Source organism: Phycodurus eques, chromosome 1 (genome assembly GCF_024500275.1).
Source record: "Phycodurus eques isolate BA_2022a chromosome 1, UOR_Pequ_1.1, whole genome shotgun sequence".
NCBI classification, from domain to species: Eukaryota; Metazoa; Chordata; class Actinopteri; order Syngnathiformes; family Syngnathidae; genus Phycodurus; species Phycodurus eques.
The window spans coordinates 19,651,382-19,665,490 of NC_084525.1; the positions used below are offsets into that span (position 1 = coordinate 19,651,382).

Below are 14,109 nucleotides of genomic sequence, written 5' to 3' on the forward strand. Positions count from 1 at the left end.
CAAGTTTTCCTGCTGTTGCTGAAGGGTTATTGGCAGTAGTTCAATCACCTGCTGTGTCAGCCAGACAAACTCCTTGTCTGCTTTCAGATCTGCTTTTCGTGGCGGCAAACATTTTGAGACTCTTGTTGTCCGCAGTTGTCCGTTTCTCTGAATTTTCCCCAAAAGACGACGTGCAGGTTCCGTGAAGGAACTAGCTAGTCGGTAGCTGTCTTAGCCATTTCAGTGAGCAACACGTAGCAACAAAAACAGCTTGTACATAAAAGTTAGCTTTTCTGCAAAACTTGTGCTTGGTCTGTCAATACGACAGCGCTGCCCGATGACGTCACTTCTAGGTGACACAGTAAAGTACAATTCTCAAAGGACTGTTGAACCTACCTTCCGTATCTATATTGATGTATTTATCCAAAAATCAGTACATTTAAAAATCAACGCCGAAAGCTCATGTATGAAATTGACAGACGAAAACGAAAGACATTTTTCGCTACAATTATACTTGGTATTTGTTAGTTTTGCAAAGGTAAAATGACAATTTAGTTAGTGAATGTTTTTTTTTTAAAACATTCTAATTTTTATTTTATTTCATTTACGAATGTTTTTTCAATTTTAGTTTTTTTTATTTCGGTCGTTTTCATTTACTATAGTAACCTTGCATGTCGCCAAATCAGGTGAACTGCTGTTAAACAAACACCACAAAGACCGCGTTGCAAAATAAAACCAGGAGACATAAACGTGGTGATATTTCTTCTTTTACGAAAATAGTTTTTGATTCTTGTTTGTCTCTTAGATAAACCGAGTCCATGCATAATGACAAAAATAATACAGTGTGGAGGTGTTGTTTTCATATAATTCACCGTGGAACTAAGGGCCGATTAATGTGTTCCATACGTGGGTTTTTGGTGTGCCGGACCTCCGGTTTACTGCCGTGTTTTCTGAACAACGTGTAGTTTGAGATAAATATGTTCAGTAAAGTGTTCAGTGATACTCCGCCTACAACTCCCTTTCTTCGGCACCACAAGAGCATACATTGTGTTTCTTGGAAAATGGCTGAATGACAATAGAAATGATTTTCCGCAATAGACATTTTTCTATCATCCCCATGATATATACAGTATATCGTCATATCGCCCAGCATTACTTCTCAGTGGTTTTAGTTTTGTACAATAAGATGTTTGCCTACCCAACATACACGCATCCATGCACGCACACACACATGCACACGCACAAAACAAACACTGTGTCATTTCATTAAAGAAAACCATCCGACTCTTTAATCATAGAGGGTCTTCTACCTTCTTTTCATCGCTTGTCTCTGTCCCTGCTGCTGAATCTTGATCATTATCTCACTGTCTGTCTGTCTGCTTGCGTGTCTGTGTCTGTCTGGGCCTGCATACCTGCTCGCCCGCATCTCCAGCAGGAGGCATTTAAGGCTTCAAGCGGGCTCGCAGTGACAAAATGTGCAATCAGACTTTTTGAAGGTAAAAGGCAGAGGAGGCATGAGAAATGACGGGAAGGGGTGAAAGAAGAGCATCCATAGAGGAATTAGACGATGAGATGAAGAGGAAAAAGTCACGCTGCAAGGGGAAATAGATAACAAGGAGATGAGGGAGTGGAAGGAGAGTATTCCAGTGTTGTGTTCCAGTTAATTACCACACAAGGCCTCAGGCTGCCGTTAGACATATTTTCTTCAACAGGGGATTTTTTTTCCCCTTTTAAATTACAAACATTAATTAATTCCGAGGCTTGTCAACTCGTCTTATATGGATGGGGCCTTCGACCCCTTTTCTTACGCCTCGCTTACACCGCTGGCAGACACGCCACGGGCTGTCAGAGGGGCTGAGGCAAGGCAGGAGGGTTTTAAGTGTGAAGCGTTATCATCATGAAAGGGGAAAAAAAGGTTTGCAAAATATGTCTGGCTGTTTCTTTGCTTTAAGTCGTCAGGATGCAGGGCTAAACAGCAGCTCCGTGCATGCATTGTCTAAATGTGTAGACAGACTACCTGCATCTCTGAGCTTAATCACTCTCTTTATTTGCTTCTCTCTGGGCCTGTCTGCCACCACTCAATTATCTCTCTTCCCTTCTTCCACTCCCCTCCGCACCCCGTCACCGTCTGCTCTATAACTGCCTCCACCGGGGAGACAGCATCCTGTTTCTTTGGGAGTTTATCATAAATTAAAGATTGTATTGTTACCAACCAATCCTCTTACTGTAAGCAGTTTGGGAAGGCAGCACAGAAAGGAGCCTTGAGCCCTAAAAGGAGTCAGGCTACCAACAAAATATAATCCACTATTTTATTTTATTTTATTTTTTGGGTGGGGCGGGGGGTTGTCAAATTTGCCCCTCATTGATCTTTGGCTAGTTCCTTGTAGCCTCAAATTCCGTTAACCCTTCTGCAGCTCTCTGAGGACTCAAAGCAATGAACTTCTTCTGAATACATTCAGCACACTTGAATAATACATGAGGATGCCTTGATGCAGCTTAGTGTGTGTGATGTGTCCACTTTGTGGGTCGTTTAAGTGTCCAGCAATTTAAATGAAGCGCGCCTCAAATAGTTCACACAGTTGCAGCCGCGGGCGCTCTGGTGATCCAGGAGGCTCCTGATGTGATCATAAATTTGCAATATTCTGACATTTTTCATAACCAATGTCACATTTTATTTTCTCCGTCACTTTTACTCTCACACGTCTCTGCATATTTCTAATTAACAGAGATCATATATGAACTATGCTTTTCCATGTGAGTAAACGGAAGAAACACTCAATTCTTGGATGGAACTCATCTGCTACACTGCTACTTAGTAGACTATATCAAATTTACAGTGGTACCTTGAAGTTCTAACACTCAAAAGTTAGTTTAGTTGAAAAACATGCTCTGAAGTTCAAACAATTTTCAGAGTTAGAACTGTTATCATACATATCATACGTCAGCATCATTTTTTACGTATCATACGTCAGCATCAGGGGCGGACTCACCTTAAGGCAAGCACAGGCACTTGCCTGGAGCTCAGAGCTGTCTAAGGGCTCCTAAACACGTAAAAAGAAAACAAAAATAATGTTTGATATGTAATTATCATAATTTTAGTCTTAATGTAGGCATTTAAAACACATCAAAATGCTTAATCCATCATGATTGTTTCGAGTGTTACTGGGGTAACTTGTTTCGAGTTACTCCATTCATTCTCATGCAATGGACTAGTCCAGCTTCTTACTGTACATGTCCAAATTAAGTGGAGTTATACCGGTAGAGGGATGAAGAGGATAAGGTGTGAGTAAAACAAACAGTTTTTAATCAAAACTACCATAGTTTTCAACCTTTGTTAGCCGACAACAGCAAGAGCCAGACGCTCTTGCCAGTTGCAGTAGTATTGCTGTCAGTGTCAACCGAGGAGTATATTGTAGAAAAGACGTGGACAGTGACACAAGTGTCTCTTCATCACAGAGATGTGAGTATTAAAGCGATCATCAACTATTTCCCTGTACAAGTACAGTAAAACGTTCGAGACAATTTAGTTAGTGAATAACAATCCTCAAGAACGATTTTAAAGAATTTATCAAGCTCCAAATCAACAAAAGTCAAAATACTTTTACATTTCAGAAAACAAATGATCAAAAACCGAAACACTTTTACATTTCAGAAAACATAAACAAAAGCAGAAACACTTTTACAAAAGACGAAAAAAATTACAAAAGACGAACCACCCGGAAAGGGAACGTCCCATTTAACAGACATGAATGTCTGTGAATATAGGACGTTCCCTTTGCGGGTGTTTCGTCTTTTGTAATTTGTTTTGTCTTTTCTAAAAGTGTTTCTGCTTTTGATAATGCGTTTTCTGAAATGTAAAAGTGTTTTAGCTTTTGTTAATTTGTTTTCTGAAATGTCAGAATCAGAATCAGAATCATCTTTATCTGCCAAGTATGTCCAAAACACACAAGGAATTTGTCTCCGGTAGTTGGAGCCGCTCTAGTACAACAGACAGTCAATTTACAGAACACTTTGGGGACATAAAGACATTGACAAAAAACAATTGTGCAAAAAGATGCAGAGTCCTCTAGCACTTAGAGCAGTTCGAATGACTAATATTGCAATAGTCCGGCGCAATGACCATTGTGCAAAGGGCGCTGAGACTTCAAGGAGTGTATGCGGTTTAAAGTGACGAGTAGTGCGATCATCTGGGACAATGTCGGTTGTGCAAATGTTACAGATACTCCTCAATCAGTGTGCAAATGGAGCAGATGCTACTCTGGCATGAGTGGCCAGTATATGCAAATAGTGCAGGATGGCGAGACAACTACAGTGAGTGCACGAGTAATACATAATTGGCCCCACAGAAATGTGACAACGAACTCAAGTCAAAAAATTGCCAGCTTGTTGTAATGGAATTATAGGTTAGGAGTTTAAGAAGTTGATCGCAAGAGGGAAGAAGCTGTTGGAATGTCTACTAGTTCTAGTTTGCGTTGATCGGTAGCGCCTACCTGAGGGAAGGAGCCGGAAGAGCTGGTGACCGGGGTGCAGACGGTCCGAGAGGATTTTGCACGCCCTTGTCTTAGTTCTGGCAGCGTGCAAGTCCTCAATGGTGGGTAGGGGGGTACCGACAATCCTTTCAGCAGTTTTGATTGTCCGTTGCAGTCAGAGTTTGTCCTTTTTTGTAGCAGCACCAAACCAGACTGTGATGGAAGAACACAGGACTGATTCGATGACCGCTGTGTAGAACTGTCTCAACAGCTCTGGTGGCAGGCCGTGCTTTCTCAGAAGCCGCAGGAAGTACATCCTCTGCTGGGCCTTTTTGAGGTCGGAGTTGATGTTGTTCGCCCACTTCAGGTCCTGAGAGATTGTAATTCCCAGGAACTTGAAGGTCTCGACGGTTGACACAAGGCAGCTGGACAACGTGAGGGGCAGCTGTGGCGAAGGATGCCTCCTGAAGTCCACGATCATCTCTACCGTCTTGAGCGTGTTCAGCTCCAGGTTGTGTCGGCCGCACCACAGCTCCAGCCGCTCCGCTTCCTGTCGATATGCAGACTCGTCACCGTCCTTGATGAGGCCGATGACAGTGGTGTCATCTGCAAACTTCAGGAGCTTGACAGTCGGGTTCGCTGAGGTGCAGTCGTTCGTGTAGAGAGAGAAGAGCAGCGGAGAGAGGACACAACCTTGGGGCGCCCCAGTGCTGATGCTGCATGTGGATGAGGTGGCCTCCCCCAGCCTGACCTGCTGTGTCCTGCCCGTCAGAAAGCTGTAAATCCACTGGCAGATGGCAGGTGAGACGCTGAGCTGGAGAAGCTTGGTAGAAAGGAGTTCAGGGATGATGGTGTTGAACGCTGAGCTGAAGTCCACGAACAGGATCCTCGCATAGGTCCCTGCACTGTCGAGGTGTTCTAGGATGAAGTGCAGTCCCATGTTGACTGCATCATCCGCAGACCTGTTCGCTTGGTAGGCAAACTGCAGGGGGTCCAGCAGGGGACCTGTGACACTCTTGAGGTGGTCCAGCACGAGACGTTCAAAGGACTTCATGACCACAGATGTCAAAGCGACAGGCCTGTAGTCATTCAGACCAGAGATTGCAGGTTTCTTGGGGACTGGAATGATGGTGGAGCGTTTGAAACAGGATGGAACTTCGCACATTTCCAAAGATCTGTTAAAGATCTGAGTGAAGACTGGAGCGAGCTGGTCCGCGCAGACTTTGAGGCAGGATGGGGACACATGGTCCGGTCCTGTCGCTTTGTTAATCTTCTGTTGTTTGAAGATGCGTCTCACATCCTGTTCAAGGATGGTTAACGCAGAAGTCAGAGGTGTGGTTGTGGTCGCGGGTGCGGCCGGGTGGGTGTGTGGAGTGAAACTGTCCTTATCTAATCTGCAATAGAAGGTATTCAAGTCGTTGGCTAGTGTGCTATTGTTCTCAGCTTGGGGGGATCGTCGCTTGTAATTAGTCAGCGATTGGAATGCACGCCAGACTGATTTTGAGTCGTTCGCGCTAAACTGTTTTTCCAACTTTGCTGCATAGATCCTCTTTGCAATGTTAATTTCTTTAGTAAGCTGCTTTCTAGCTCGATTATACAGGGCCCTGTCCCCGCTCTGTACAAGTGTTTCACAATTTGTTATATTGTTTTTCCACTTCCAGGCCACTGTCGCGAAGTAAGCAGACGCACATTCAAAACTGGAAAGGCTTAGGTGGTGTCCATGTACTTTTGTCCAACGTTAGTGTTACATGATAGTTGGAGAAAAGTAGTTCAGTCACGGATGACTGAACAATGTAGGTTATATTGAGTGATGTTTAGGGGCATTACCGGTTGAATTTTGGTGGGGCTCCATTGCCATTTTGATTCATAGGGCTGCAACTCGATATTTCTGTTAACAGACTAATTAGTTTTAGACCTTTTGTGACTGGTGCCATGCATTTGAGGCCATTTTTTGTGCTGATTGACAGGAAGAGGCACTGAGAGAAGATCATGTAGACTGCATCCTAGGTAGCATCTCGCACAAGCAGCTTGCTAACAAATCGTAGTGTTTTATGTGTGTGCTATATTTGAATGCTTTGCAACACATTGACTCCTACTGTATATTGCGGTCCCTCTTCACGCCATTATATCGTTTTTTTTTTTTAAACAATCATTTTTTAATGGGTTTTTACATGCCCTTGCATGTGCAAAATGATGGTCACTGATGCAGATTTTATTGAATGTCTCTCTCTCTCTCTCTCTCTCTCTCTCTCTCTGTTTTACACTGAAGTTCAGTTTAGTATTCCTATTTCCCCCAAAAAATTCTTCCTTTCCTCATTGCAGGCGTCAACCCCTTATAGCTTGGAGTCAGAGTCTCTGCGAATGGACTGCATCATGTCAGGTGGAGCGTCTCCTACTTTGGCCATCAATGCGGTAACAAACAAGGTAGGACATGTCCATCCAAGTCACAAATAAGTCATATTTTAAAAAATAATCTACTACTGCAGTGTTTTCTCTTTTGCTTTTTGAATTATTCTAATGAGTAAATACGTATCAACCTTCAGCTTCCTTTTCAAGCAGATCAGCCTTAAAATTTGAGTAACACTATATAGCAATCACCCTCAGATCACGGTTCACTTATTGTTGTACCGCTATATCATGGATTTTTGAAAACTTCAGAAGTGGTTCTGAAAAAAAACAAGAATGAGAATGAGAAAAAAAACCCTCTACCTTTTAAAGTGTTTTTAAACAAGGGTCAGTGTTATCACAGCATTTGGGAGGGGTATTTTAAGGCTTAAACTATAAAACAAATGTTCAAAGTTTTTATTCAATTATTATGTATTTTATACACATTATATGCTTGCATTTTTTTCATGTATGTTCAAAAATACAAATTAATGATGTCTTTGAAAAGTAAGTTTTTAAAATATGTAAAACAAAGTGAACCATTCTTAAAAACAACATACCACTGGTCACAAATGACGATGCAAATGGTCATGCTGGAGAAAGGTATTGGGAAACTGCCGTAGTTTTGATGTGATATCGAGCATCGCGTCAATACAGATGGCGTCAGGGACTGGCTACATTGGCGGGCCCTGTGGGTAGTTGGGGGGCATCTCACTCTCCTTGGGTTGGGGGGAGGCTGTGGTGGCAGGGCGGATGGGTCTTGCAGGGTGTGGGGGGTGGGGTGGTTGGCTGGGTTGGTGGCTTTGGGCCCCTGCGACCTCCTCCAGGTGGCCGGTTTTGGGGGGCCTCTGCGCCCCCTGGGTCCCTCGGTGTGGCTGGTGTCCCATCCACTGGGACGCTCACAGTTGGGCTCCTGGGCCCAACCCCGGCTAGTTGGGGTGGCGTCCTCAGCCCCCGTGGTGCAGGCACTGCAACTACAGGACACTTCTGAAGGTTATTGTGCATGCGAGACGGTGTCAGTTTACTTGTATGTGTCTGCAAATACTCACCTATGGGACTTATTCGCTTGGTGTGGGGCCACTCACTCATTGCGATAAATAATTCATAACTATGCGAAGTTCCTGGGTATCCCCTCACTTGCACTCTATTTCTTAAGATGTTTAGAATTTAAATAGCCACTCCCACCACACTTCAGTTCTACAGCCAGGTCCACTACCTCTGTCCTGCATGCTTCCCCTCCTATACTTGTCCTGTCCACGGATGTCCTTCCTTCACAGGGTGTAGCACTACTGCCCCATACAACACTCAAATCTAATGTATCATTGTACTAGGCATATAATGATTTACTTTCCTCATCTTTATTACAGCTAATGTCCTGTCTTTTATCTTCTCTTCCTATATTATTTAGTTATCTTTTCACTCTCACTCTTTTCACTCTCACACCCCTTTAAAACTTTGTTCTGTCCGAATGAAATTTTCTAAAAGAATCCAACAGAATACAAAGAACCACAGTGGCAGCTTAAAAACTCCACTGTGGCATAGTAAAATATCATCCTTTCTGTTTGACCTAACAGCCGAATAGGACAAAAAAAAAAGTATATTCCCATTCCCTTTTCTTGCTGTTGTGTCACCTCTTCCTCCTTAAAGTAAACAAAGTTAGGGCTTTCTTTTCCAACAATGACAAACACATATTGGCGAGTTGCGGTCCACTCAGCAGGGAAAGCCTCCCGTACTTCCTTATAGGCTGTTTCGTCACCCACCACGTCCAAATATGGGATCGCCGCACCCCGTTGGCATTGTCATCCTTTACTGTTTTAAATGTGATCAGCAAGAACCCGTGTCTTTCATAGATCTTCCCTTTTACACTCCACCCAATGCAACGAAACACACACGGTGTCAGAGAAGCTGACGTGGGTGAGGCTGTGTGTGTGTCCGGGTCAGTGATCAAGCTCACTTCTCTGAGACACACAAGCACACGCGTGTACGCACGCACGCACGCAGGCACACACACACACACACACACACACACATGCACACACACATTTGCAGTGATGGTGTGTGGTACATGACACCTGACCTCGATCAAAGAAATAATTTGTCCTGTAGCAGGAGCTGCAGCTGTGTTTGGACATGTTGTGAGGGTCTTGGCATCTTTTCCATCTTCATCCACACAGGTGTTGAAACACACTTCCCAGCTTTTTTCACTTAGGAAGCTCATCATTTCTCAACTTTTAATAAATGGGACAAAAAAGAGTTTTATTTCCCTCAAGTGTTTAAAAAGTATTTTATAATACTTTTTATTAAAACATGCAATGGGATCTCCCAAGGCAACCACACACACACACACACACACACACACACACACACACACACACACACACACACACACACACACACACACACCTTTTTCATACCTTTGGTGTTTGCATGTCTGCTATACTATCATCCCAAAACACATAATTTCAAACACATCTTACAACATAAATAAATCACAAATGGTTTGACTTGAAAAAATGCACCAGATGTGCGTGGACACTGGCTTGTATTTCGCCACTTCGTAACCCGTAAAACATATTGTGTAAATTATAATACATGATTACTTTGTTACATTTTTGATTCAGTGATACATAAATACTCTCATTTTTTTAAACATATACTCTATTTTGCAAATCGTTATCTTTAGTTGGGTGTACGTTACGTTGAGCAGCTAGTTGATTAGCTGTTAAGTTCCACAACTGCCAATAGCGATCCAGACCTTTCTCTGTATAATCTTGAGATGTTTACCACCTCCTGCCTGTCTGTCGAAGCTATCCTGGAATCTGCCATAGCACTGCTGTTTGCTGTCAAACTCGCTGGCTATCAGCCAGTGGCCAACGCTAGCTACTTCTCGACTCGAAGGCAGCATCTTTGGGCGAAAAGAAAGAGCACACAAATACATTCGTAGGCGCAAACTCTGCAGGTGACTTTATAGTAGTAAATCATAGTAATAGTAAATAGTAGTAATAATAGTAAATAGTAGTAAATAGTAAATCACAAATCAGCAGGGGTTCACTGTAGTGCATTTACAGAAATATATTATTACTAATATAGTACTAATAGGCGGCACGGTGGCCGACTGGTTAGAGCGTCAGCCTCACAGTTCTGTGGACCCGGGTTCAATCCCCGGCCTCACCTGTGTGGAGTTTTTATGTTCTCCCAGTGCCTGCGTGGGTTTTCTCCGGGCATTCCGGTTTCCTCCCACATCCCAAAAACATGCATTAATTGGAGACTCTAAAATTGCCCGTAGGTGTAACAGTGCGTGCGAATGGTTGTTTGTTTGTATGTGCCCTGCGATTGGCTGGCAACCAGTCCTGGGTGAACCCTGCCTCCTGCCCGATGACAGCTGGGATAGGCTCCAGCACGCCCGCGACCCTAGTGAGGAGAAGCGGCTCAGAAAATGGATGGATAGTACTAATATAATACACAGTCTCCGATGATGGAACAGTTCATTTGCCTGACTTCCGTGCAGGCAACGCGGGTTCAATTCCCACTCAGTGGTGGTATGAATGTGTGTGTGAAAGGTTGTCTTGTCTCTACATGACCTCTGTAATTGATGGGAAACCAGTGCAGGGTAGTAGTCTGCCTTTCACCCGAAATCGGCTGGGATACGTCCCAGCTTCCCACGACCCAGAACAGGATAAGTGGTGGAGAAAATGGATAGATGGACGGAATTTAATACACGTCAACATGGATTTACGGATGTGCAGCAAGTGCTCAGTTGAATATGTATCACAGTATAACGCACCTCTTAATTAACGTAATGCACCAAGTACAAGTGATAAAGACTTGTGGCTTGCTGACTGCTTTGGAAAACTGAATCTTGACCCTTTGGCAACAATTGCTTCACTCATCCATTTCTTATTATTGATTTAATTTGATTTGCTACAGAATCCAAATGTATAAATATGGCTACACACTGCTTAATTGGAAGGCCTTACTGAATTAACTTTCTCCAGTTTAGTTGGTACATGGATCGCTAAGTTGGTGATGAAACCCGACAACAATAAGCACAAGGTGAGAACCGGAGATGGATGTAACCATTAAGAGATTATTATTTTCCTCACGGTTCAATGTGTCACACAGCTGCCAATTCTTCAAGGACAGCTCGTCCTATACACTGACGTAGTTTGCCGTGACAGTGACCCAGTGATTGGAAGGGTAATACCCACGTCACTGCATGGTCCCCTCCCACATTCTGCTGCCAGACAGGTGGCCGCAAATGTGTCACACAATCATCAATTAGCATTTGCATTTAAGTAGGTCAAAAGACAATCTCTGAACACAGTTTCAGCAAAAAAATATAACTGTCAATGCCCCATTCACCGTATCACTCAGCACAGTCTAGGCCAGGGGTGCCCAAACCTTTTTGCCCCAAGATCTACTTTTCAAGCAGCCAACCTCCCGGGTGGGGTCCGCGACCATGTCGCCGGTTTGAGAGCGCAGAGCGCTACCAGTGAGCTGAAATTCTGGGCCGCCGACACAGCTCAGCACCAATGTATGTTGATGTACCTTGCATCACCGCATGAGCCAATCTTGCACAACACAACATAATTAACAATGTAAATTTTTTTGTCATTACCTGAGTTTACTCCGATGACTTGCACTGAAGTGAATCAGCCAGGGATGCATAGTCAGTGTCGTATTTTCCATGCAGTCCTAAATTGCCGCTTCACATTTCCGTTCTTTGGTAATGCGATGGCAGACTGGCAGATGAGGCATACACATTTCGAAAATGTCATCGTGAAAAAATGCTTCTCGTCCCATTCCGTATGAAAGCTGTTAGTTTTTGTCTTCTTACTTGGTCCAGCTCCCCCACTAATTTTTATACCCTTTCTTAAGTTTAAGAGAAAACATCGAGAGATAAAAATGGGAGGTAACTCACTGACTAGCTTGTTAGTTTTGACACACTACGCGCCGTTGTTTGCGCATCTGCAGTTACCTTTTAGCAGCGTTGTTTGCGCATGTGCGTGACCTAAGTATCAGAAAAATTCTGATATCATCGATTGTATATGTATATCAATCAAGCAACGGGATGGATGATAGGTTGATGTCTTTTTTTTTATGTCACGCGATGTCATGCGATCTACCAATACTACCTTCGCGGTCGACTGGTCGATTGCGATCGACGCATTGAGCACACTAGGGTATAACCTGACTTTCGCCGTAAGTCAGCCGTATAGGCTCCAGCCCCTCTTGTGACATTGAAAAGCATAAGCAAAATAGACAGTAAATGGATGGATGGTGTTCTGTTTATATGCAAACCTCCAAATGTCCTCATAAATCACTTGACTGTACATTGTTGCTGCGACAAGGCCCGTACTTTAATATACTTGACTGAGTGGCATGCTGCAACAGACTTTGATGTACTTGTACTTGTTGTCTCACTCAGAGGCTTTGTCTCTCATTTGTCTGAACAATTAAATGTAGCCCTACGGCAAGGATGACACTCAGTTTCACAACTCTCACAACACAACCAAACAAGATTTGGGATTCGACACGATCCCGAGGCACTGCTCTGAAAAGCTTTCCAATCGGTCGCCGCCAGATAAAGCAGATGTGTTAGCTGCAGAGTTAACTATGGTTATAGATATTCTGTGTGTCAGGACATTGAATCAAAATCACCATTCAGCTAATTGATTGTCTCTATAAACGCCTACATTCTAAAGTGTTATTAAGAGACCTGTGTTGTGTGTGTGGTTGTGTGTGTGTCGGGGGGTGTGTGGTGGACGCAGGTAGCACTATACAGCCCAAAAGCAGATGACGGTGAGAGTCCTGGCAGCCTGAGCAACAGTCTCTCTGAGCAAAAATTGACATCTATCAACCTGAACAACATGAACTCGACCGTGAGCAGTAGCAGCACCATGCACAAATACACACCAGTAAGACATTATTCTTGAGCTTAAAGATTCTCTTACGTGTCCTCCTGCAAAAGAGCATTTCTGTGTATTTTCTGTTTGGTTCAGCACATGCATCCAAATGTGGACGACATGAGGCTGATGATATGAGAGACATGAGGCTCATCAATACTATTATACAGCATACCAGCCAACTGTTAATAACACATTAGCTCAAACTGACGTGACATCACACAAAGGCAAACGTGCACTAGATCTTTACACAAACGTTACAAGTCATTTAACTCGCTTTAAGCAATTACACGCAACAATGGATGTTGGTAAAGTAGACTACACCAACTATTAGTAACTGCATCGCAAGAGAAGCAAAAACATAATTTCAGTATCACTTTGACGGTGCATGAGGCGCATTCTCGGACCGCCAACAAAATAGGACACCTCAAATGCAGATAAAAAACATCAATTACTTAAACCTAATAACAGCAACACCAGTATTCGACAAAATGGTGCCGAAATAATTTCTTTATTGCTTTTGTCTGAGCACAAAAAAGCCTATAGGTGAGTTTTTTTTCAGGGAATAATGGAGGATAAGTTCTAGGGCTGCACAATTAATACAATTTTAATCGGTAGGATTAAATGAGCCTGATCGTCTGCGATTTTTACATTGAAAATGCAAACACTGCTGCATTTGAACAGTGCCTCATTTGCAGCAGCAGTACCCTCAACCAAGTCAGCGAGCCACCAGGGGGCGAACGTATGGTTAAGGCTTCATTAAGCGAAATAAAATAAAGCCTAAAATGGCATTGATTTCCAATGTAGTCCCCATTGGCGGAGAGGCGGGTGTCACGGTAAGACACTATTAACAATCGTAGTAGCGACTGCCTAACTTCAACTTTTCGGCTGGCCTGACCGCAATAAAAAAATGTCCGAAGTAAATAAAGAGGGAAATCACAACTGTCGAGTTCTTTGCAGTTCATGACCATGCACGACTGACCAATTGTCAAGCAGAACAACAGAGATGTACCTTCCTTGACAATTCACTATAATGACAACAGGGATTTTCAAATGAAAAGTAGGTGCTTACAGCCTAATGTTATTGCATTATATGCATTAACTGTATTTGCTTCTCTAAAGTTGCAATTCGTGATTCCACATTGTAATAGCCTATTTATTCAATTAGCCCTTGGTAAAGTACAATTTTTGGGGGTATATTTATTTTTAATTATTTTCTACAATGTATTCTTGTTTAAAGATTCTTTTTTTGCACTGAAAACTGTGAGATGTTGTTTGTTAAAAAGTAGTGCCATAAAAATGAAGATTTTCCCCAAACATGAGGAATAATCATGATTAATAATCCATCCATCCATCCATTTTCTTTACCG

General features: G+C 43.1%; 1 protein-coding gene across 1 annotated transcript in view; it reads left to right on the forward strand.

Annotated features, from left to right (window-relative positions):
* Positions 1–14,109, forward strand: part of LOC133405201 (forkhead box protein J3-like) — a 106,645-nt gene that overhangs the window by 72,575 nt on the left and 19,961 nt on the right. Inside the window, exons 5-6 of the mRNA XM_061681969.1 lie at positions 6,771–6,872; positions 12,605–12,751. Of these exons, the coding sequence (XP_061537953.1) occupies positions 6,771–6,872; positions 12,605–12,751 (249 nt within the window). The remainder of the gene's footprint in view (positions 1–6,770; positions 6,873–12,604; positions 12,752–14,109) is intronic.